General features: G+C 45.1%; 2 protein-coding genes across 2 annotated transcripts; one reads left to right on the top strand and one right to left on the bottom strand.

The window, feature by feature from the left end:
• Positions 1-375: 375 nt before the first annotated feature.
• On the bottom strand, positions 376-16,605 carry TTC4 (tetratricopeptide repeat domain 4). The gene is made up of 11 exons (XM_069737881.1): positions 16,465-16,605; positions 10,864-10,984; positions 10,526-10,643; positions 8,292-8,453; positions 7,964-8,041; positions 7,427-7,551; positions 6,298-6,384; positions 5,174-5,385; positions 4,993-5,077; positions 4,142-4,224; positions 376-3,256 (listed from the first exon to the last, which is right to left on the bottom strand). Exons 2-11 carry the CDS (start codon positions 10,966-10,968, stop codon positions 3,154-3,156), a joined length of 1,158 nt encoding a protein of 385 aa, XP_069593982.1. The 5' UTR covers positions 10,969-10,984; positions 16,465-16,605; the 3' UTR covers positions 376-3,153.
• Positions 16,590-20,901, top strand: PARS2 (prolyl-tRNA synthetase 2, mitochondrial). Its single transcript, XM_069737880.1, has 2 exons — positions 16,590-16,677; positions 19,431-20,901. Exons 1-2 carry the CDS (start codon positions 16,599-16,601, stop codon positions 20,825-20,827), a joined length of 1,476 nt encoding a protein of 491 aa, XP_069593981.1. The 5' UTR covers positions 16,590-16,598; the 3' UTR covers positions 20,828-20,901.
• The last annotated feature ends 4,931 nt before the right edge of the window (positions 20,902-25,832 follow it).

A 25,832-nucleotide genomic window follows, 5' to 3' on the forward strand; every position in this document is an offset into this window, starting at 1 on the left:
GGCGTTGCATTCTATATTGATCAGTCCTCCTGACACTTCTATATTGATCAGTCCTCCTGACACTTCAATATTCTATGCGTAGAAGTAGAAGTGACCCGCATAGGCGGGTACGGCCGTGGCAATTCCAGATTCTCACTGCCCTAACAGTAAAGAATCCTCTTCTATGTTGGTGGAAAAACCTTCTCTCCTCCAGACGCAAAGAATGCCCCCTTGTGCCCGTCACCTTAGCGAAATACTTTGCAGCTGTAATGCACATTACAACCACTAGATGGCACATGCAACAAACCACATCGAAAAATAAATCACTTCGACCAAGGTGTATGGTAAGGAAGAATGCACCAATATAGGTTTATAAAATAAGCTTTAAAAAAGGAGTAATGAAAAACAATATAAATATCTTTATTATTACATAGTTAAAAATAATAAAAACAAGTTATTTGGTAAAAGAACGTTCGTTCCTAAATGTCAGCGCCGAGCTAAGCAGTGCAACAAAAAAGAAAAGGTGGATGTCAATAATTGGGGTGTGCAAACCACAGAAAATGAGACTCTGGACAACTCCCAGATGGAGTCTATCATACATGAATCTGAAGAAAAACAGATATCAAGGATTGATTAGAGCAGCGCAACAGATCTACAATTGTTCTGAATAGCTGGGGTAGATTCCTAATTCTGGTGCCCATACTTTAGTTACATTCAATCTTTACATATGTAGCTAAACTATTTGGTACTTCTATAAAGAATTACTTGGGAGTATCATTAATCTATGCAGAGCACTATCTCTGTTATTTTATATAACTTATTTTTTTGGACCATTAGACGGGGGAAAATAGGAAAAACATTTATCCTATTAATACTTCCCTGGAGGTGTAAAGTGGAAGGGCCATTATCACTAATTTTAATGTACTAGAGTAGAATAGAGAGGTAATAAATCAGTTGTTGGTGTTTCTCTGCAGTGTGTATTATACACACATAGCTCTACTACATGTAAATCTACAGACATACACAGCTCTGCTACATGTACAATTACACACACACAGCTCTGTTACATGCACATTTGCATACACACACACACACATACACACAACTTAACTCGTGCCCTGGCTGGTTGACTCGAGCAAGGATTGTGGCCCCACTGTACCACGAACCAGACTACCCTGGAAGGGCGTGACTAAGCAGCTACCTTGGTATTCACTGGAGCCTCTAGTGGTGAGGTCAGGCTTGTGCGGCAGGTACCACTCCAGGGCGGTGTCTGGCTGTGGCTGCTGATCCCACTGGGGGACGGAACACTGGTGACAGGTGCGGGCAAGTACAGACGAGCACAACTTGTACTTCTGGCATGCAGGCGGGCGGGCACGGCTGGCGAGCCTGTAACTGGTTCGGGTAGGACAGGAACATAGGCAGGTACGAGTGGGAAAAGGGAACAGGTACGAACTAGTTCAGACTGAAGGGACAGGAACCAGTAGGATCCAGCACAGACTAAAGGGACAGGAACCGCAGGGATCAGAGCAGAACCGCACGGTGAGCGGCAGAGGCACAACCGCACGGTGAGCGGCAGAGGCACAACCGCACGGTGAGCGGCAGAGGCACAACCGCACGGTGAGCGGCAGAGGCACAACCGCACGGTGAGCGGCAGAGGCACAACCGCACGGTGAGCGGCAGAGGCACAACCGCACGGTGAGCGGCAGAGGCACAACCGCACGGTGAGCGGCAGAGGCACAACCGCACGGTGAGCGGCAGAGGCACAACCGCACGGTGAGCGGCAGAGGCACAACCGCACGGTGAGCGGCAGAGGCACAACCGCACGGTGAGCGGCAGAGGCACAACCGCACGGTGAGCGGCAGAGGCACAACCGCACGGTGAGGGGCAGAGGCACAACCGCACGGTGAGCGGCAGAGGCACAACCGCACGGTGAGCGGCAGAGGCACAACCGCACGGTGAGCGGCAGAGGACAGAGCTCACAGCATGGCCAGGAGTGGTGAGTAAAAGGGGAGATAGGAAGCCATGCAGTGATGGTACATAACTGCATGTACATTTACTCAGATACAGCTCTGCTACATACACATTTCTATACACAAAGCTTTGCTACATGCACACAGCCCTGCTACATGCACACTTGCACACACAGCTCTGCTACAGGCACACACACAGCTCTGCTACATGCACACACACAGCTCTGCTACATGCACACACACAGCTCTGCTACATGCACACTTGCATACACACAGCTCTGCTACATGTACTTTTACTCAGACATCTTGCAGTTCCTGACGGGGTCTAAATGGTAGTTTCACAAGCAGAGCAGCTGAAGGACCTTCTACTCAATTACCTGAAGGAGATCTTTATATTTTTTCTAACTATATTATTTTAACTCACCCATTTGAAGCCTAACATTTTTTCTGTCTGATGTTGTATGTTTTTGATATTTTTAACTATGTAATAATAAAGATTATATAGATTTTTTTTACATTTAATTATTGGGCTCTGCACTCCTTTTTGATTTTTTTGTTCAAATAGAAGTATATATTTTAGGGACATCGCTTCATGTTGGTCTAATATATGTTTATATTTAAAACCCTTTTATAGGTTTGTGTAATCACAAGACAGCCTTCCGATTACCGAATATCTGTAATAAAAGTAAGGCCATGTTTTTGGCTGGTGATTAAAGATGTTTCCCCTCTTTCTACACCATATTAGATAATATGGACATTACAGAGGGGGGTTCGCTGCTAAACCCAAGGGGAATCACTCTGGTTGACCCAATCATCATAAAATACCACAAACTATTAGAGGTATTGCACAAGATTAGAGAAATATGGCTGCTGTCTTCCAAAGTTCAACCACACTTGTAAATTGGTTGTGTTTGGTAACACAAACCCCATATGACCTGTGGACAGGTGCAGCACCGCTTTTGGAAGAAATCAGCCATGTTTTTGTGATCCTGGAATACCCCTTTAACCTCAAGGCTAAGAGAGGCCAAAGCAATAGGCAATATCACTGCTGTGGTTTAGTGGTGCACACTTCCACGGTGGTGATTCTTCTGCAAACTGCAACAATAATGAAAATAGCGCTGAACCCTCCTAAAACAATAGAGGCAGAGATTACAGCCGTCAGGTCGACAGGACATTATGTCAGAGTTCATAAAACCTTTATGTATCAGCGTATCCTGTGAAGTTTTTTGTCACAAAAATATTTATTACAGAAAGGGGATTGCTTAGCAAAAATGAGGAATGATGGCGTCCCGGATTTCACACAAAACCTAGGAAAAGACAAGACAGCAATAAGTATAGTACAGCAATGATCAACTTATTCATTCGACACAAACACAATATTAAAAGAGTAACTACATTTTTTTTGTTGAATTTTTTTATGAATCTTTCTACTCACTTTACTAGAGAATCTGTCTTCATGCTTCTAAAAAAAAGTGCATGTAATTGACTTCCAGGCTCCTGCTTTTCCCTTCTTTTTGGCTGCCTTCAGCTGCATGAATATCAGAGCATATTCATTTGGAGTACAGATGATGGCAGTGAAAGGATCAGCAACGATCTCCTCTGCTGAGTGTTGTGCTTCCAGAACTCTCTCCTGCAGCAGCTTACTTCCAGAGTTAGTGAAACACAAGCACTGGGCCGACACATCACTGCCATCATCTGTACTCCAAACGAGAATGGTCTGATATCACTGCAGCTGAAGGCAGACAAACAAACTGGGGAACATCACGTGATTGGAAGTCACTTCCATGCGATTTGGTTTTTTTTTTTGTTTTTTTTTTTTTACAGGCATGAAGACAAATCTCCAGAAAAAGTGATTTACAAAATGTTATAACTGTGATAGGACATTGATCCAGGAAGCTAGTCTGAATACTGTATGTGGAGTTGGGACGGAAGTTTTCCCTTAATATGGGGCAATTAGCATCTGCCCCATTGCCTTCCTCTGAATCAATATGTTACGACATAGGCCTTCAGTCTAAAAAGCAAAAAAAGAATTCCAGCTCGACGAGGCAGTGAAAAGTAAAAATTCAGTCTAAAAAACATAAAACTTTTCAAGCTCGACAAAATTATTTAAAAAAAAAAAAAAGTTTGATTACTCTGTAACTTAGGAAAAAACAACACACATCATTCATTCCTAAGTATGCTGTAGTCCTCACCTGCTGTGCTGCAGGACCTGGAGTAATGTCTTGTCCGGATCTACCTGGTAAAAGGACTGAGACATTTCATCCTCAAAGAAGATCTGCAAAAAAAAAAAAAGATGAGATTGTAGACATTCTCCCTGCACTAGTGCATAAATCAAGCAGACGAAGCACTAGGTATACATGTTGTTCCCATGTGATGGATACAGCTATTTGATTTTAATAATGGAGAACTATGTCTCTATTAAATTGTTGACCACCTTATCATGTGTCATGTTGCTGGACTTATAGTTATGAGCTGTAATTTGTGGGGGAACCTAAAAAGTGTTCAGCTCCATGGGGAAAATTAAAGGGTTTGTCCACTTTATTCTATCAGATGTGTTGGGAGGACATGATTTTGTGGTCCTTACTGGGGATGGTGCTGTCCAGCAGCCACGTCATTATGTTGTCTTCTGACAGGAGCCTCGCAAACCGCCTGCTACCCAACTGCACCCTGATTCCTCTTTTGATTAGTCAGCCTGATGTGATGTCATCGTTGAGGTGTGATGTCATACCAGGCAGGCTACTCACAAGAGAAGCTGTGGATGCCGGCAGATGGCAGGGCTCCGTTCTGGCAGTCGTAGATTACTAACGTGGTCCTGTGAATCGATTTTCACCATCTCTAGTACGCACTAACATTAGGTGATACAATTTAGTCAGTGACCCCTCTTTTGAGAGGCCTGTTACTGCAGCCTTCATCACAGGACTTCATCAACATGGCCGCTGACGAAGGAGCCTGTTATGGGACCTGTCCGTCCGCCTCCAACTGAAACCACTGCACATGAAAACTAAAGACGTGACTACTTTGCAGAACGACTGTCTGTGCTGACCTCTAGGTTATGAGCCACGTATTTTCTCTCTGTATCCCACGGTGGCAAATCCTGTGAGAACATTTCATTCAGATGATCTATAAATCTAAAAATAATAATTAAATGATGAACTGCAGAAACATGATGGAGTCACCAGAAACCCCATCTAACTATAGGGTGCAGTGAGAAATTCCCAGCCTACCTGGAGTCTTCCTGAAATGCAGAGATGAAGTCCGTCTGACTGTGTTCGGGGTAGAAGAACAGCACCGGCCAATGAAGGCGGCCATTCTCATCTAAAAACACTTGTGCCCCAGTCACATTTTCAGAACTGGAGATGCCATTATGTACCGTTCCTACCGTCTCTTCCTCGTCATCTTCCTTGCTGCTTTGTTCTAGTAATTTTATTCCTCGTTCCTATAGTAAAAGTAAAATAATCATGATAATTACTTGTTCAGGTAAGTGCATCCTCCCACCCATCAACGGTTTACTCATCTAGGGATATTTAGAGGGTCGTCCTATCAGAGGAAGAATTCTCCACGTCTCCAGCTGCACTGTAACTGGGCCACTCACATCCGCAAACTGGGAGTATGCGCTCATCCGGACGAATGCAGGCGCTGACTGCCATTTACATGCACTAGTTTGATCAGAACAGTGCATTCTGTGATTTTTATTCCCACGCAGACCAATGGTCCGTGTGGAAAATCGGCCACATGCACTGGCTGTAATGGGTACGTATAAATACACTAGTTTGATAGTCATACTCCGAACCAAGCCAGATGTCAACACGCCCCAGAACCGTTTGACCCCATCCTGCACAGAGATGCGCACGCTCCAAGAACAGATTTAGTGAGAAGAAATACCCATAAATATATAATGTGTATATATTATTCAGGCAGCAGCAACATGTTTAAGCCACGTTCACAAGTTCAATATTTGGCCAGTATTTTTCAGTGAAAACCAGGAGTGGTGACATGTTTCTATTATACTTTTCCACTGATTGTTCAACTCCTGGTTTTGGCTTACAAATACTGAAGGAAAATACTGACCAAATACTGAATGTGTGAACGTGGCCTTAACTGATATCTGTGCGTTTACTTTCACAGTCTCCAGCCTTCTTTTCTCCAATTAAAAAATATGAACAATTAAATAGACATATTTGGACCTTTATGGACGCAGCGTTACCAAACTATGAAAGTAAAAAGTAAAATGGTCCTGTACTCAAGGGGTTAGCACAGTTTTGGGAAGTGGGACAGCGAGCGAGCTTCGGTGCCGTCCTCACTGCGCATTTTCATTTATTATTATGTTAAACATGTCTAATACTCTTGCCTTAATTGCACGCAGAAGAGAGTCGCTTTGGGCCTGCTTCTTCTTTTCTGTCTGTCTCAACTTCCTGGCATCTCGCTCTGCAGCCCTCTGTACATGGAGAAAGAATTTTATTTCATATCATCCATTAAAAAAAAATAAAATAGCAAAAAAAATAACTCCATAAAGTCAAAGAACTTGACTATGTGCAGTCTGCCCACGACCAGCACACATGCCTGCACTGAGGTCCTTGTTATTACGGTATGTGATTTGCACACTTCTGATCACATTCCGACTAGACGTGTCCACCCTAGCTCAATTCCCTTGTACTGAGCGAAGCTGCGGACGTCTGGTCGGCACGTGACCAAATGGACACAAATCACATACTTACAGTCACGTGACTGACTGCATCCGACACAGGAGAATCCCGTTCAGCGCATCCAATTAGTGCTGTAAAGCAGACGGAAAGTCCTAAGAAGTGCAATACACATTGAGAAGTGTCCAGCATCCAACGGTCTAAACTTTCAAACTTGCAGCTTTTATAAAAGTTTCCATGCAGTCCATCATACGGTCAAAGCAAACATTACTAACGCATTTCAGGCACTCGATCATGGCAGCCAATGCTTGGCCAGAAATGCGCATGCAATGTGTTTTACTCACATGATAAATGTTATCAATACCTTTAAAGTGTAGCTATACTTGGTAATTGTTTTTGGCAAGTTGTATCCCAGCACTGCTGATTGGATATAGTCCGAGTCCTGAGACCTCCACCGATTACTCGATCCAAGGAGCAGAATACTCAGCCTATGCATGAGCAGGATGGTGTACAGACTTTCTAATGAGCCAAACACCGCTGTGCTCGAGACCCCACTGAACATGAGAATGGGAATCACAAAGTCCCCTTTGTGAATGAAGTGTTAAAGAGCCTGACAAGTGCTTACCAATGCTTCATTCACCCAGGAGGAACAGTGGAGTCTCAGCAGATGGACCCACACCAATCATTCATTTATCGCTGATTATTTATGGGCCAACCCCTTTAACATTTCCAAAATTCGATGACTATATATCAAACAAGGTCTTATTTTTATATGTAACTGATAACCATATACACATCGGCCCTGCGGTAAGGACCAGCTATTCTTTTTTTACTTACAAGAAGTTTATCCGCTTTCGTCCTTATTTCCAAAAGTTTCTTCTCCGTTGGACTGATCTGTAAGCCTTCATCGCACCATTTCAACGTTTCAGAGTAATTCTTTATTTCCATGTAGCACAGAGCACCTAAAACAGGACACATGGAGTATCCGGCATCAACTTATAACATTAAATCGGATGAGGCACCAAACATATGCTTTTATTTTTATTCCCTCAAAACAGGTAGAAAAAAAGTAAAATAAACAGTCCTATATTCAACCTATAAAACCAAACATCTGGAACTGGCTCTGGCTGCGAGGCCCCTAAGAGTTGCAGGTCGGCCCCACTGTCCTGGCTTCAGTAAAACATCATGGAGCAATCCGTACATGCGCTGGCTGATAATAGTTAGGACTGTGCTTGGTGGGGTGGGGGTCGGTAAGAAAATAATTTTTGGAACTGCCAAAAACTAAACAAACATTAACATCCCTCACAAAAAAAATTAAAAGAAAAACAAACAAACAAATGATGATTAAGATGATGTTTAGTTTGGACTAATTACCTCGAATCACTGCCTTTAAATGGTCTGACTTCTGCTTTCTTGCAGCAATTGCATCATTAAGAGAGGAGCGGTAATTGCCTGGAGAGAACAGAACAACTTGGTTTATTTTTACATAAATAAAAAATTGAATGAACGTGTTCAGATAAGGTGTTATCTGAGCATGCTCGTGTGCTAACAAATGTGTCTTCAGCATGCTCAAATAATATATTCGAGTCCCCGCAGCTGCATGTTGCCCAACCCTAATATCTGCATCTTATGAAAAATATGTATGCAATATGTTTTATGATCAGATCATCTTTTTTTAATTGTGGTCATCACACACACTCACCTAGATAAAACTGAGCCGCTGCCCGGTTGGTGTACAGCACCGCATTCAGCTCTGCATCCTTACAACTCTTTTTGATGCCCTCTGTGTAAGCGATGATGGCTTTCTTGTAATTCTTTTCTTTGAAGTAGTCATTTCCCTCTTCTTTATAGCATTTGGCTTGTTCTGCGCAATCAAGATTAAAGGGATTGTATGACATCACAAAAAAAATTGCTCTCCTCCATCAACTGGATCTGGCATTACAGCTCTTGACGAACCAGAGCCCTGCAAACCACATCCTACCTGGGCCAGGGTCCTGCAAACCACATCCGACCTGGGCCAGAGCCCTGCAAACCACATCCGACCTGGGCCAGAGCCCTGCAAACCACATCCGACCTGGGCCAGAGCCCTGCAAACCACATCCGACCTGGGCCAGAGCCCTGCAAACCACATCCGACCTGGGCCAGAGCCCTGCAAACCACATCCGACCTGGGCCAGAGCCCTGCAAACCACATCCGACCTGGGCCAGAGCCCTGCAAACCACATCCGACCTGGGCCAGAGCCCTGCAAACCACATCCGACCTGGGCCAGAGCCCTGCAAACCACATCCGACCTGGGCCAGAGCCCTGCAAACCACATCCGACCTGGGCCAGAGCCCTGCAAACCACATCCGACCTGGGCCAGAGCCCTGCAAACCACATCCGACCTGGGCCAGAGCCCTGCAAACCACATCCGACCTGGGCCAGGGTCCTGCAAACCACATCCGACCTGGGCCAGAGCCCTGCAAACCACATCCGACCTGGGCCAGGGTCCTGCAAACCACATCCGACCTGGGCCAGGGTCCTGCAAACCACATCCGACCTGGGCCAGGGTCCTGCAAACCACATCCGACCTGGGCCAGGGTCCTGCAAACCACATCCGACCTGGGCCAGGGTCCTGCAAACCACATCCGACCTGGGCCAGGGTCCTGCAAACCACATCCGACCTGGGCCAGGGTCCTGCAAACCACATCCGACCTGGGCCAGGGTCCTGCAAACCACATCCGACCTGGGCCAGAGCCCTGCAAACCACATCCGACCTGGGCCAGAGCCCTGCAAACCACATCCGACCTGGGCCAGAGCCCTGCAAACCACATCCGACCTGGGCCAGGGTCCTGCAAACCACATCCGACCTGGGCCAGGGTCCTGCAAACCACATCCGACCTGGGCCAGGGTCCTGCAAACCACATCCGACCTGGGCCAGGGTCCTGCAAACCACATCCGACCTGGGCCAGGGTCCTGCAAACCACATCCGACCTGGGCCAGGGTCCTGCAAACCACATCCGACCTGGGCCAGGGTCCTGCAAACCACATCCGACCTGGGCCAGGGTCCTGCAAACCACATCCGACCTGGGCCAGGGTCCTGCAAACCACATCCGACCTGGGCCAGGGTCCTGCAAACCACATCCGACCTGGGCCAGGGTCCTGCAAACCACATCCGACCTGGGCCAGGGTCCTGCAAACCACATCCGACCTGGGCCAGGGTCCTGCAAACCACATCCGACCTGGGCCAGGGTCCTGCAAACCACATCCGACCTGGGCCAGGGTCCTGCAAACCACATCCGACCTGGGCCAGGGTCCTGCAAACCACATCCGACCTGGGCCAGGGTCCTGCAAACCACATCCGACCTGGGCCAGGGTCCTGCGAATCGATTCGTTCATCTCTAGCATATAAGTATTCCAGGTTCTCCTCCTGCACCATCCTTACAGCCTGCACAGATCTTCTGTCCAGCAAACGGCTGCTGATGGAGGAGCCTGTGTCCCGACCTCTCCATCAACCTCCTTCAATTTAAAGAGACCGCACACAGGAAACCATTTATTTTTTATCGGAGGTGGTTGATGGACAGGTGGGGTCACATGCTTCTCCGCAGGCAGTATAGAAAGCTTTTAAGAACCTTTAATAGTTATATATTATTAGGTGTCATAAAATCCTGTCCCCCAAACACTTATATATATAAAAAAAAAAAAGTAGACCACCCCTTTAAGTAACTTGCCAGCCTGTGTTGCCAACGTAAGCCAGGCATGTCAACATCGACAGTATACTGGAAAATGATGAACTATTAAATGGCCGGACTGGGATAGTAAGGAAAAAAATCCATATTCACTGCCAGCAATTAGAGATCTTAAATATTGTAGGACAATAAGACAGTATAGTAAAAACTTGCACAGAATTATGTGCCAAATAATTACACCTTATGCACATGCCGCTGCACACAATACCTTCAGGGGATCGATCATTGTCAAAGAGCATAGACTGGAGGCAGGCCAGGTCCGGGGCTTTCTCTGGGTCAATTTCATCCGGAGCTGTCTTCATAAACATAGGAATCTTCTCAAACTCCTACAGTGGATGTAGAAAATGAACGTTACATCTTGGGATATCACACACCAGGCCATATAACATCTGCTGTACTCTCCCAGTAAGTATGGGATGGATTGTGTAGGTAAAGGTATGCAGTCCACCCGATGTGTACGATGCAGAGCTCTACAGCCTATAGGTTATATCGCCCGGACTACCATGATTAAAAAATACACTCATCACCTAATAAGTCAGGACTCACCTCCTGCCAGTTGTCCTCATTGAACGCCCCCTTGTATTTCTGCTTTCGGAATTTATCCATAAACTGGTCCATGACTTCATCTTCCTCCGGCTGCTTCGGATCCATGACAGCGCAGGATTTCCTGTAAAATACAGACATCCAAGTGATTCCATATATATTTTTTAATTAATTTTGCTTACAAGATACAACGAAGATTTGAGAAAGTTTGGATGTGCGAGGGCCTGTACGATTACTGACTGCAACATAAGGGAAGGCAAAAGGGTCTGCAATCACTTTTATAGTGGTCCCAGCTGATCAGACTCATGGCCACCTCTGCATTCATCCTCCTACTAGACAGGGCAGGGGTCAGGGACACATATCCTGGTGCTCTGATTCCATATTTATGAAGGGGGGGACCTAACATCAAAAGCACATCATAAGCCACATATCAAACAGTTTGCACTCCCATCTACTATATAATACTGCAATACACTGCATCTTCTATGCAGGGAGCTGCAATAGGGCAAGAGAAGCCCACACCATATAGTACAGACCTAAAGTTTGGACACACCTCATTTAAAGATTTTTCTGTATTTTCCTGACTATGAAAATTGTACATTCACACTGAAAGCATCAAAACTATGAATTAACACATGTGGAATTATATACTTAACAAAAAAGTGTGAAACAACTGAAATTATGTCTTATATTCTAGGTTCTTCAAAGTAGCCACCTTTTGCTTTGATGACTGCTTTGCACACTCTTGGCATTCTCTTGATGAGCTTCAAGAGGTAGTCACCGGGAATAATCTTCCAACAATCTTGAAGGAGTTCCCAGAGATGCTTAGCACTTGTTGGCCCTTTTGCCTTCACTCTGCGGTCCAGCTCACCCCAAACCATCTCGATTGGGTTCAGGTCTGGTGACTGTGGAGGCCAGGTCATCTGGGGTAGCACCCCATCACTCTCCCTCTTGGTCAAATAGCCCTTACACAGCCTGGAGGTGTGTTTGGGGTCATTGTCCTGTTGAAAAATAAATGATGGTCAAACTAAACGCAAACCAGATGGAATAGCATGTCGCTGCAAGATGCTGTGGTAGCCATGCAGGTTCAGTATGCCTTCAATTTTGAATAAATCTCCAACAGTATCACCAGCAAAGCACCCCCACACCATCACACCTCCTCCTCCATGCTTCACGGTGGGAACCAGGCATGTAGAGTCCATCCGTTCACCTTTTCTGCGTCGCATCAAGACACGGTGGTTGGAACCAAAGATTTCAAATTTGGACTCATCAGACCAAAGCACAGATTTCCACTGGTCCAATGTCCATTCCTTGTGTTCTTTAGCCCAAACAAGTCTCTTCTGCTTGTTGCCTGTCCTTAGCAGTGGTTTCCTAGCAGCTATTTTACCATAAAGGCCTTGACCTGGTCTCTAATCTGAGCTGCTGTTAACCTGTGATTTCTGATGCTGGTGACTCGGATAAACTTGTCCTCAGAAGCAGAGGTGACTCTTGGTCTTCCTTTCCTGGGGCGGTCCTCATGTGAGCCAGTTTCTTTGTAGCGCTTGATGGTTTTTACAACTGCACTTGAGGACACTTTCAAAGTTTTCACAATTTTTCGGACTGACTGACCTTCATTTCTTAAAGTAATGATGGCCACTCATTTTTCTTTACTTAGAATTTGTATTATGGCAAGAAAAAAGCAGCTAACAGTCTATTGAGTAGGACTATCAGCTGTGTATCCACCAGACTTCTGCTCAACACAATTGATGGTCCCAACACCATTTATAAGGCAAGAAATCCCACTTATTAAACCTGACAGGGCACACCTTTGAAGTGAAAACTAGGGGCGACTTACTTTTTTAGGGTCGAGTCGGGTTTCGCGAAACCAGACTATCTCTAAAGTCGAGTCGAGTGAAATCGGCCGATTATGGCGAAAAGTCAATGCCTTCTCCTTCTTCATAGGTGTCCACGCCCCTAAGACCCATGTCATCACTCTGCCCACGCTCCTTCATTGGCTGAAAAAATGGCGCCAAGCGCATCATATGAAATGCGACTTTGGCGCGAAAGTCGCGTACCGCATGGCCGACCCCAAACAGGGATCGGGTTTCATGAAACCTGACTTTGCCAAAAGTCAGCGACTTTTGAAAATGAACGATCCGTTTCGCTCAACCCTAGTGAAAACCATTTCCGGTGACTACCTCTTGAAGCTCATCAAGAGAATGCCAAGAGTGTGCAAAGCAGTCATCAAAGCAAAAGGTGGCTACTTTGAAGAACCTAGAATATAAGACATAATTTCAGTTGTTTCACACTTTTTTGTTAAATATATAATTCCACATGTGTTAATTCATAATTTTGATGACTTCAGTGTGAATGTACAATTTTCATAGTCATGAAAAAACAGAAAAATCTTTAAATGAGAAGGTGTGTCCAAACTTTTGGTCTGTACTGTATATTGGCTCATTGTTAAAGGGGAAAACAAAAGATGCCATTGGACATCCCCTTTTAAAACCAGATAGGCACAATATAAACCAGGGGAGACATATTCCCAGGGACCATAGTACTCGGACCAGCAGTCTCATTTTGCAGGCTCTTAAATTGCTCATTACGTGGCGAGCGCATACACGCAAAAGTCACTACTGAAAGTTGAGGAGCATGCAATGAAGGATTACTGTGTCAAGATGTACTATGTAGGCACAGTCAGCGAGCTTTGCATTCCCGTCCTACCAATAAAGACAACAGTCTCGGCGTCTCCTATGTGATGTATACACAGCAGTCTCGGCGTCTCCTATGTGATATACAGAAGAAACGAATGGCTGGCACACGACTTATGTTTGGATGTGTGGTGCTAGTGAACGGAGTCAAAGATCCCATAGATAAGTAAAGTTAATAATCACTGCACTCATACCAGCATACCACCATACACAGCAGCAGGGCCGGCTCCAGGTTTTTGAGGGCCCCGGGCGAACGAGTCTCAGTGGGCCCCCCCAACCCCCCCCTTTAACACATAAAAGCTGCATTTTGCATGCGTTGTGCGTTGCGTCGCCGACGCAGCACCGCACAACGCAAATGTGAACGTAGCCTAATAAAGTCGCCGGGTCTGCAAAGGGTTAAGAAAGGGGGGGTGCCCCGGAATCCCCCTGAGATCACGTCACAGCGGCCCCAGAGCCCCAAAAACCATGTCCAGCACATTACACCCGGCCTGGGGGCAGTGCAGCACCCACATAATCACTGGCACTGCACGCAGCTTTCTGACCATCTTGCTCCTGAATGAGCTTTATTAATTTGAGGGCAGACCTGACCCACTGACCAGCCAGGCTCAGCAGCAGCCAGCCAGGCTGCATCCCATATAATTCCACTCCCCCGGTCCCCCCCCCTTTTCCCTGCAAAGTGCAGCGTTGGGAGTTGGGACAGACCCTCACCCCCCTCACCGAAGACGAGTCACTGACTCACACTCACTGCGTCGCCGGCCCCCTCGTTGTGGACAGCAGGAGAGGGTGCACCGTCCTCACTGCAGGCTGCAGCTGCTGCTCGTCTTCTCCTCCCGCTTGGCGCTGCCGGACCTGTCCTCTCCTCATGTCCTGGATGGTGGACGCTGGACCGGAGTGGGAAGGCTTCAGCGGCGCCAGCGAACGGTGCGGTCCGACTCCGAACGGCTCTCTCTCTGTCCTCTCCTTGCTCTAGGATGACGAGCCCGCCGACCGGATGTAACAGAATAGATGACCCAGCGACCCGGAAGTGTCTTCTGTATCCATGGTGAGGGCCGGCAGAGGTGAGTATTGCTGCTATTGCAGCTGCGCAGCGCCAGGCGCCAGCGAAATGGCCTCAGACATAGCTGACTGCGCCCCCTGCAGCCAAGGCGCTGCCGGGCGACGTGTGGATGTAGTGAATGACGCGCGCTGGCGGCTGACGTGTACTACCATAAATGGGCCCCCCCGTCTTGCCAGGGCCCCGGCATTTGCCCGGGTGCGCCGGGTGCTGACGCCGGCCCTGCACAGCAGTCTCGGCGTCTCCTATGCGACGTCTACACAGCAGTCTCGGTGTCTCCTATGCGACGTCTACACAGCAGTCTCGGCGTCTCCTATGCGACGTCTACACAGCAGTCTCGGCGTCTCCTATGCGACGTCTACACAGCAGTCTCGGCGTCTCCCATGCGACGTCTACACAGCAGTCTCGGCGTCTCCCATGCGACGTCTACACAGCAGTCTCGGCGTCTCCCATGTGACGTCTACACAGCAGTCTCGGCGTCTCCCATGTGATCTATAAACAGCAGTCTCGGTGTCTCCAATGTGATCTATATACAGCAGTATGTGATACATACAGCAGTCTCGGAGTCTCCTATGTGATACATGTACAGTAGTCTCTGAGTCTCCTATGTGATACATGTACAGCAGTCTCTGAGTCTCCTATGTGATACATATACAGCAGTCTCTGAGTCTCCTATGTGATACATATACAGCAGTCTCTGAGTCTCCTATGTGATACATATACAGCAGTCTCTGATGTGATCTATATACAGCAGTATGTGATACATACAGCAGTCTCGGAGTCTCCTATGTGATACATATACAGCAGTCTCTGAGTCTCCTATGTGATACATATACAGCAGTCTCGGAGTCTCTTATGTGATGTATATGTAACGTGGCGGTAGCTGTGAGCGAGGTACTTATCCCTTACGCCCTGGCACATTACATGAAGGGGGGGTCCAGGCAGGGTGTGTGGATTTGTGCTGTGAGGGAGCTACGCCCATGCAGGCCGCATGAAACCAGTGCAAAACAAACCTTTTACTGAACATTAACGTGGGGAGGGATATATACATATATACAGTAGATAGCGGGCACATAGCTTTACAAACATTTCCCTGATAATGCGTAACATTTTCCTCACACAAATTCAATCCCTTTCGCTTCTCTTTACTTGTTCTCAGTCTTCACAGTACAGTACAGATAGCAAGAGTCCTTTACTCGACCCGCGGTTCTGCGTATTCTTTCCCCTTAGGGGAACTATGGTGCCAGTATGGCCGGTACGTATCTTCTCTTCTGATGCTCCGGAACACCTGCCCAGGGCACTCCTCCATCTTGTGTACTCTGTCCTGTCTAGCCCCGACCGTTACCTTTCGGCGTTATAAACTCTGAGCCTTACTGCTCAGCATCCTCTTCCAGGACCCGTCTCCAAAAAACTCACTCTGTCACTAGTCTTCGTTTCCGCTCTGGATCACACTCTCTCTTTTTCCTGGTCTCCTCTCACTTCTAGGGACACCCACAAAATGCAGCACTGCTCACACTAGACCTTAGGTCCCTTTTCTCTACACTCTGGTCCCTATCTCTTTCCCTTCAGCTTAGCCTCTCCCACTCTGGGCTAGTCCCAAAGTTAACTCTATCTGTCCCTGTTACCTATCTGCTGCTGGGCAGAATACAGCCTAGTCACCAACAACACAGATCACTACACATCTGTTCCCACGGCCCCTGCTGTACACCAGTGCAATGACAGTACTGACTCAGAGTAGAGCTACTGCAAACGAGAGGGCCTACAAGTCAGAAAGAGCTACCACATGGATGCCATGCTGGTACATGTACTTCTTCTAACAGGGCAGCGCAATGCCCATGTATGAGACAAATAAGAGCCTACCTGGAGAAATTAACCGTTGCACTAGGTCTTCAGTCCTCCAGCACGCTCTCAGGTGTCGCTCTTCTGTCACACACTTCCGGTCTTCTCCATGGTTCCACGTGTGCCTCGCAGTGCACCGCGCTTTCCGTTCCCCCATGTGTTTCTTCCGGTGTACGTCTTCCGGTTTCTTTTACCCTTGGATTTTGGGTGTTGACAGCCCGGTGTCTGATAAAGGTGAGCAGTGCTGGGAACATGGGACAAGGTTCCCTGTGTGATGTGTGCGCAGTTGCCCTGCAGGGTGTCATGGCTGCCGTGTCTCAGGCATTAGCCGTCTTGGATTCTTTTGTGTTAACCCTTTCAAGTCCTCCCTGCTTTTGTTGTCACTGCAGTGTATTCTAGCAGAAATTGTGCAAATAAATGCACCCATATCATCCATGGAAGGGCCGGGTGTAAGTGGCCCCTCTGGTGACCCAGTCCGGGTGAGCCCGTCTTCACTTACAGTTTTCTTCTCCTCTTCTTTCAAGAGCTGTAACTTTATCTTTGTCGTTTCATAGCTACGTGGCAGGTCTTGTTTTTTTGCGGTACAGGCTATAATTTTCCTCATTACCACTTTGGGGTGCACATAACTTTCTGGTCACTTTTTCATCTTTTTTTTTGTGGGAGTCGAAGTGAGGAAAAGCAAGTTTCTCTGTCGCCTCATTGGGGGACACGGGACCATAGTTAATTTGCTTAGTGTCGCATAGGAGGCACACCTAAAATTTCGTACGACGGGATTACAGATGAAGAAAAGTCGGTCTCCTGCGAGACTCCCGGCATGGCTCCTTCCTCAGCCCCCTATTATAGGGTGCCCGGGCATGGGGAATAGCCATCTCGACTTCAACCGGGCACCCTATAATAGGAAGGAAGGAGCCATGCCGGGAGTCTCGCAGGAGACCGACTTTTCTTCATCTGTAATCCCGTTGTATGAAATTTTAGGTGTGCCTCCTATGCGACACTAAGCAAAAACTATGGTCCTGTGTCCCCCAATTAGAGGCTAAGAGAAAGAGATTTTACGGTGAGTACACAAAAATCTCCTTTTTCTGCAATTTGCTTTACATTTTCAGCGTTCACCGTGTGGGGTAAATATTACGATACTGTATTAGTTCAGACACGCAGCAATGCCACTTTTTGTTTTACATTCTGGGAAAAGGGAGTGATATGAATATATATAATTTTTTTTTTTTTACACATTTTGTGTGGGATCTTCTAGGGGTCTTAAATGAGGGATCTCTACAATACACTGCAATACTGTAATATTATAATATTGTAAAATTACAGATCCATGAGTAGAAACATGCACGCCACACTCCTTCCCGCTATTCCCCCCATTCTTCCCATCCCTCCCCCAGACACACCCATGGATAAGAATGGCTCTGTTCCATATTTTTAAAAAAATCCTTGTGTTTTAAACTTGTACACTCTTTTTAAATGCAGCCACATACTGCTTGGGCATAGGGTAGTGTGCCAAATGTCCCCCTCTGCTATGCTGAAAAGAGGAGTGGGCTCATTCAGAGATGGGGGCGTATATTTTTCAGGCATGTCTTGAGCTTGTTTTATCGAATTAATGAAGAAAGAGTGCACTACTGTCCAGAATATTTAGAACAGAGTGCAGTACCTAGTTTGTGCAACAATAATGTATGAAAACAGAAAAAAAAGACTGCACTAATAATAGTATGCACATCCTCATAGTAAAATTGGAAAACCTTTATTTCACCTTAAACACAATAACTATAAAAAACTTTAAAATACAGATTACAACCCAATAACCCTCACCCCTAGAGCTTGTTTTATCGGGTGCAGTTTGCGTTAAGTCGCCCTGTGTTTGGTCCCCTTCACACAAAGTGCGGCAGATACAATTGTTTTAGATGGAATTTAGGATCACATTCTGGAGATTTGAAAAATATCCTAAAGGAAAAATTAGGAAATGTTTCCTCTCTACCTGCAATCCCTCTTTTTTTTTTTTTTTAATTTAAAATAATGTGCAAAAGAACAGATCTCCCTTATGCGGTGTGAAAGCAAAATTATTAGGACAGCTAGAAGTTGCTTTAAGGGGAAGCTATCAGCATTAGTGATGAGGAAAGTGCTCGGATAAGGTGTAATCTGAGCATGCTCATGTGCTAATAACGTATCTTCGGCATACTTAAAAAAGTATGTTTGAGTCCCCACACTTGCATGTCTCGCGGTTGTTCAACAATCGTGACACATGCAGGGATCGCCTGTTTGTTAGGTATCCCTGCATGTGTTGTGGCTGTTGAACAGCCGTGAGATTTGCAGCTGCGGGGACTTGAACACAGTATTCAAGCATGCTGAAGATACTCTTTTAGCACATGAGCATGCTCGCACATCACTAATCAGCACGTCTTTACATATGACAGTAGTGGTATGGCTGTATAGGCGCTTGTCCCCTAATAAAAGTGATACCTGTTTTGCAGAGATCCCATGTCTAAGTCATGACATATCTACTGTAGCAACCATATGCAAATCAGGCTGGAAGTGCACTAGGGGCATGTCAGTACACGCCAAATAAGCAGTCTATGTACACTGATGCCCCCAGTGAATTTGCAGCCTGGTATGCAAATGTTTACTACACTAGATATCTCATGACTGGCACTTAGGATCTCTACAAACAAGGTATTGTTTTCATTGGGAGACAACCACGTACACAGCCATACCACTACTGATCTATGTAAAAATGTGCTGACAAGTTCCATTTAATGCAGTGTGCACTGTGAAATGTTTTCCTACATTTTGCAACAGTGGTGCAAGTGAAGCCTTCCATTGAGAGCACCAAATCTAAAAGCTCTTCTTGGGTAAAAGTCTTTGGAAAAATGTTTGTGACTGAGGTGCGAGACCTATAGACAGGTGTGTATCTAATGGGGAAAGGGAAAAAAATTTTTTTGTATATTTGTGATCAATGTGATGGATTATTGACTTTTTGTATTTTTCAGAGTTTGTGATGAGTAGGCTGCTGAGGTCATCACTACCCCATCTAGTGGCCATCAGAGCGTATGGCAATGACTCATCCAAAGTTAGGCGCCACCTGCTGTCCAGGATTTACCAGCCAGGAAATCTGTGGGCAGAAAACCCGTCTGAAATTGAAGACAAATCAAACATGCTCTCCAATAAGAGTCAGAGATTTATGTTCAAAGCAGGATTAATCCGACCCACCAGTCCCGGATGTTTCCACTATTTGCCCCCTACTGTACGCTCAATGGAGAAACTCATTAGGCTGATAGATCGGGCAATGCAGGAGATCGGAGGGCAGAAGATTGACATGGCGACTCTTTGCTCAGCAACTCTGTGGAAGCAAAGTGGACGCTGGGATCTGGTGGGAAAAGAGTTGCTGTGTTTGATGGACAGACACAATCAGGAATACTGCTTAGGGCCCACACATGAAGAGTCCGTCACCAATTTGGTCGCCGCAGAGGGCGGCATCAGCCACAAGAAGCTTCCTCTTCTGCTGTACCAGATCACCCGGAAATTCAGAGATGAAATGAGGCCGTGCTTTGGTTTGCTGCGCGGCAGGGAGTTTTACATGAAGGACATGTACACGTTTGATCTAACAGAGGAAGCCGCCTACGAGACGTATAACAACGTGTGTGATGCCTACTCTAATATATTCCACACCCTTGGCATGAAACATGTGAAAGTCCAAGCAGACACGGGAAATATAGGGGGCAAGATGTCGCATGAGTTTCACCTCCCTGCCGGTATCGGTGAGGACAGGCTGATGGTCTGCGGCAGCTGTGATTTTGCCGCCAACATAGAGACATTGCATCCAGATGAGAGGAATTGTCCTAGTTGTGGAGGCGAGCTGGCAGAAAGTAAGGGCATTGAGATCGGGCACACCTTCTACCTCGGGACCAAGTACTCGCAGGTTTTCAATGCCGTATGTCACGATGCCCAGAACAAACCCGTTGTGGCCGAAATGGGCTGCTATGGCATTGGCGTATCACGGCTGTTGGCGGCATCTATAGAAGTTCTTTCTACCGAGGAGGAGATTCACTGGCCAAGTCTGATTGCCCCATACCAGATTTGTCTCATTCCCCCTAAAAAGGGAAGCAAGGAGACGGCGGCATCATTGGTCGCAGAGGAACTGTACGACTCTATATGCGCCATTCCTCACATGAGAAATGAGGCCGTTTTAGATGATAGAGATCATTTAACTATTGGAAAAAGGGTAAAGGAAGCTCACATGATGGGTTACCCCCATGTTATTGTCATAGGCAAAAAGGCTTTAGAGAGCCCTTCGCTGTTTGAAGTGCGCAATCACAGGACTGGTGAAGTGCAGTTTCTTTCTAAAGACGAATTGTTAGGCTTTATACAGTCAATTCATGTCATCTAGAATATTTTGTAAGTAAACTTATAAAATGATTGTATAATAATAAAAAAATCAGGGTTTTTCCTACCTTGCTCAAACCCTTGTTTGAAGTTTAATGGTGGAGACCACCGGTGTTATGGAAATTTGGTTTGGATAAATCTATCCCTGTGTGTGCTGCAGCCGTTCCCAATAAGACTGAGTATTTTGAGCGCTCATCAAGAATGGACTGTACACCATTGTGACAAAAAAACATTCCATCAATACTGATGATTTATTGTACATACATAGTTTTATAATTGCATATAGAAAGGGTGGTTAGGGGTGGTTAGTTAATTACCATATTGTCTAGCTCCTCTGTTATTGGTTGTTTAAATATATATGGAATATTGTGATTAATGCACATATGGATGCTGATTAAGCAACTAAAATGTAGCTCTCTGCATCTAGGACAAAGTTGAGACATCTCATCAGCACTTAATACATCTGGTGCTGTTCCGCTTTTCGGGGTGTCTGGAAAGTACCGAGGACCCATCTGGCCTAGCTCATGTGGTCAAATCGAGCAATTGATTATAAACTAGCTGAGTATATATTAGCTGTGGATATGAGTATATATGATTATAGAGGAGTATACATGCAAGTGAGATCTACATGATATATATATTTCTATCACACCGGAGCCGCAGGGGAGTGTAGTAATAATAATAATAATAATAATTTTTATTTATACAGCGCCAACATATTCTGCAGCGCTTTACAGTTATAGAGGGGATTTGTACAGACAATAGACATTACAGCATAACAATAATCACAGTTCAAAACAGATACCAAGAGGAGTGAGGGCCCTGCTGCTCGCAAGCTTACAATCTATAGGAAAAAGGGGAGACACGAAAGGTGGATGGTAACAATTGCTTTCGTTGTTCGGACCAGCCATAGTGTAAGGCTCGGGTGTTCATGTAAAGCTGCATGAACCAGTGTAAGGGTAAGTAACACTTCATTCTCTCTTGAGAACTGTTAGAAAACCCCTTTAAAGATTTATTTCCATTGTAGCATGCTATCACCTATCCTATCGTGTTAGGGAATAACCTCTTAAATGTCAAACTAGGGTTTCTCCTTAAAGGTGAACCTGTCATGCAAAAAAATATTAACATGCTGATAAGAGGTTCATCTGCAGGTTAATAGCATTCTAAAGCTGCTCGGCTGCTGCACTGAAAGCCCAGCTAATTGGAGGAAATGAACTTTATTTTTCGCGGCAGCCTCTGGCTTCCAGTTATAGAGGCGCAGCTTCAGTCACCGCTCATTAAGTAGTTAGCTGCGGCTGTAACTGCGCCCCGACACTGACTGACTGACGCATCTGCCGGTTGCGGGGATATGGGACGTCGGACACCGGTTCTGTGGTTTCCGGCTCACGGCCTCACCACTGGAAGTGCCGCATAGCCGCAAACTTACATGGGTGAGTAATGATGCCCCCTTTTCATACACCGCCTCAAAGAAGCTAACGATAAACGCGCATTGGGGTAATTTCTCCCATCAGTATCAGGCTGTTTAATGGATAGATGTTCATCTCTCTACTTATTGTGGCATTATATTTTTGGGATCTGGATTTTCTACCATGTGTTTTATAGCTTACTAGATGGCAGCCCGATTCTAAAGAATCGGGAGTCTAGAATCCATATATACTTTATTTATTCAAATGTAAGAATAATACAATTAATAAATAATAGTAAGAAAGAACAAAAATAATAGGCAGTATATGGAGAAAACACCAAACAAAAGTTCAAAATTGGTGTGAAAATGTCACTGAACCACTTCACAACTAAATATATATAGTTTTGGTAAATGGTATTATCATTTTTTTGACGAAATTCGGCAGGAGCTTGAAGAGCAACGTCACTGGGCCCGCCTCCACGCAGTAGAAACTTGCTGTGAGGTAAAAATTCAAAAATCACACCAAAATGGCGGGCGGAGTGTGTCACAGTACGGCACGTTTCTGATTGGTCGCTCGCAGCAGGCGGCAACCAATCAGACACTGGACACTGTTGACGTCACTTATCTCCGGACATTATCTCCGCACATTAGCTCCGCACATTAGCTCCGGACATTACCTCCGGACATTAGCTCCGGACAAAGCCACGGAAGTTGGCACAAATTGCAGGAAGTAGTATTCTAGGCAATTAATCTCCGGACATTAGCTCCGGACATTAGCTCCGGACATTAGCTCCGGACAGGAAGTTGGCACAAATTGCAGGAAGTAGTATTCTAGGCAATTATATATTAGATTGACCCTGTATGGGAATTATCGTTAATTAGGGTACTATTTCGCCTGGTTCTACCACGAATATATAATGTACCATTATCCTGCAGGTATTTAGAATTGTATAGTTGGGCCTACATGCTTCACCCGGCCTATGTGTTGTACAGTACACTTTGGATCATTACCACTACAATACAATTTCTGACCATCTGGAATCATATCTTTCACCCTATTTGGTGGTTATGAGTTTTTTTTTAATTATATTTCTGGATCTGTCTGTGGTGCATACATTGTTACTTTTACCTTGGACTTTGTGTCCCAGTGTGTTTCACTGTGACATTTTGACTACCCGTACACTGGGGTCCATTCGTGGCTATGTATATATTTTTTGGTATACCTTTCACCTTTATGCTTCCTGCAGTGATTTTTTTTTTTTTTTGCTCTTTGACACTTTCCCCTTCTTATACCTCTTAAGATTTTTTATGTGATTATTTTTTCAATAAAATTCATTTTTACGTTTAGTCGCCTTGGCTTCCATTTCTTTTTGGTTTTCTATTTGTTTGGAACAATGATTTTCATAGGACCAGTTCTTTCTTGGGTACTTTTTTTTTCACGATGCATGGATCTTAACTTTTTCGCCATTTTTATATTCCTCTTTTTATTATATCCAGTGAAAATATAAGAAAAGTAGGAAATGCGTGGATATTTTTCACATATTATTTTATATACTCTGCTTTGCCCTCCCCATAAGGTCTTAAAAGACCATTAGGAGGAGGCATTTTAACATATTAATACATTATTTTTGTTGATCATTTCTACTGGTACTAGAGCTAGTTTATTGGGCCCAGTTACAGTGGAAATTCATCCACTCAGCAGCTCCTGCTCCCTCCCTGCACCCAACAATCACATAATCACTGGGTCAGGCGGAGGAAGCAGGGTAAGTGTTTCCTTCTCTATATACACAGCACAAGTTCAGTGCTGTATATAGAGAGATCGAGTAGGTAAGCATGTTAATAAACCATGTTTCTTCTCTGGGAACTGACTGTGTCTGTCGGCTTCCTACCTGTACAGCTGCACGATCTCATGCAGACTGATTACTAGGCATTGACGTTTTAGACACTTTTGCAGAGTAAAGTATAGATTGCCTGGACAATTGTAGTCTATGCACAGTCTAGTTGTACTTAAAGGGAATGTATCATTAGACAAAAATATTTTTTTTTTAAATGAAAAAGTAATAAATTAGAAATCTTGCAAATGTCATATTGGTCACTGCAGCTATTCTAGACGCTCACTTCCTATTCTTTCAGAAAATCCACATGTACATTAGCCGCAACTAACACTCTGACCCTATATTTTATATTGATGCATTTAATGGGCATTGTGAAGGAGGTTGGGGGAAGCAGGGTCAGCTGAGACATCGCCTGTTGTGGTTGTTGGATCCTGTGTGTTTACTTGTCATTGCACTCCGACGTTTGATAATAATGAGACTTATGAAAGAACAGGAAGTTTGAGTGTAAAAAAACCTCAATGTCCCAGTTTGAGAATTGAACGATTGCCCATTTTGTTTAATACAAATTGTGATGTGAATAAAACACACGCACATTGACCCATGTCATCTAATGATGGCTTCCCTTTACTGTTGGCATAACCTTACTGCCTCCTGTATGTTCTTAATTTTCCTACAACAAAAAAAAAAGTTGAGTGCCTACTTTTTATTGCGCAGTAAACATACGGTCAGGTATTTTAATTTCAGTGTGTCCGGGCTTCTTTTTATTCCAGATTTTAATCACAGCTTTAAAACCAAAGATAAATTTGCCACGATTCTTCATGTCAGAGAAGGACAATCGTGTCGATTGACGTGTTTCTGGTCAGTGACTGATCTGTACATTTCTTGGCAATGTCGGTAGATATTATATACATTTTTATAGCGCCATTTATTCCATGGCGCTGTACACGTGAGAGTACAATAGATATGAGCAAAAAACAAGGCACACAGGTACATAAGGAGGGTGGACCCTGCCCGCGAGGGCTCAGTCTGCAGGGGATGGGTGAGGATACACTAGGAGAGGGTAGAGCTGGTTGTGCGGCGGTTCAGCAGGTAGATGATGTAGGACAATGCTGTGTCCCCCAATGAGTGGCTTGGAGAAAAGGATTTTACGGTGAGTACACAAAAATCCCTCAAGCATAATGTGCTATTGCAAGTTCCATATGTGTGAACCAAACAACGCGACTACAGCTGTCGGCTGGACTTTTAGCCAGTGCAGGTGACATTTGGTTATTCAGAAGGTCTCCAAAATCTAAGAACTAGCTCCCTTCCATTCCTATCCTTATTTTTCACTCATTTTATTGAATGTTTGGCTGTACAGTGTGTCCAAATTGAACTGCACCTTTAATAAAAAAATTAAAAAAAAGAAGTCGGTTCTTGTAGTAGGTGCCAGGGAGGTGGTCCCAATTTCGAGGCTTCAGAGCAAAGGAGGAGTCCAAAGGTGGTGAACTGACAACTGTTTTGCCATAGTTTGGTTTTACCATCATGGTTTATAAGGAATGTTTTGAATTCAGGATTTTGCTTGTTTTCTGCTTTTTAGATTTTAGCTTCTGCAATAACTCACAAGTGCATTAACAGATCTGACATCCCGCCCCCCCCCCCCCCCATACAATAAAAGGGCCTGTTTTCCCTCCAAATTTCAGGGCTGCATTTCGGTCCCAGTCCGGGCACAATGTGAATACTCGGTGTCTGTATAATGCAATTAAGATACATTGAAATGACAAAGACAAACA

Source organism: Ranitomeya imitator, chromosome 8 (genome assembly GCF_032444005.1).
Source record: "Ranitomeya imitator isolate aRanImi1 chromosome 8, aRanImi1.pri, whole genome shotgun sequence".
NCBI lineage: Eukaryota > Metazoa > Chordata > Amphibia > Anura > Dendrobatidae > Ranitomeya > Ranitomeya imitator.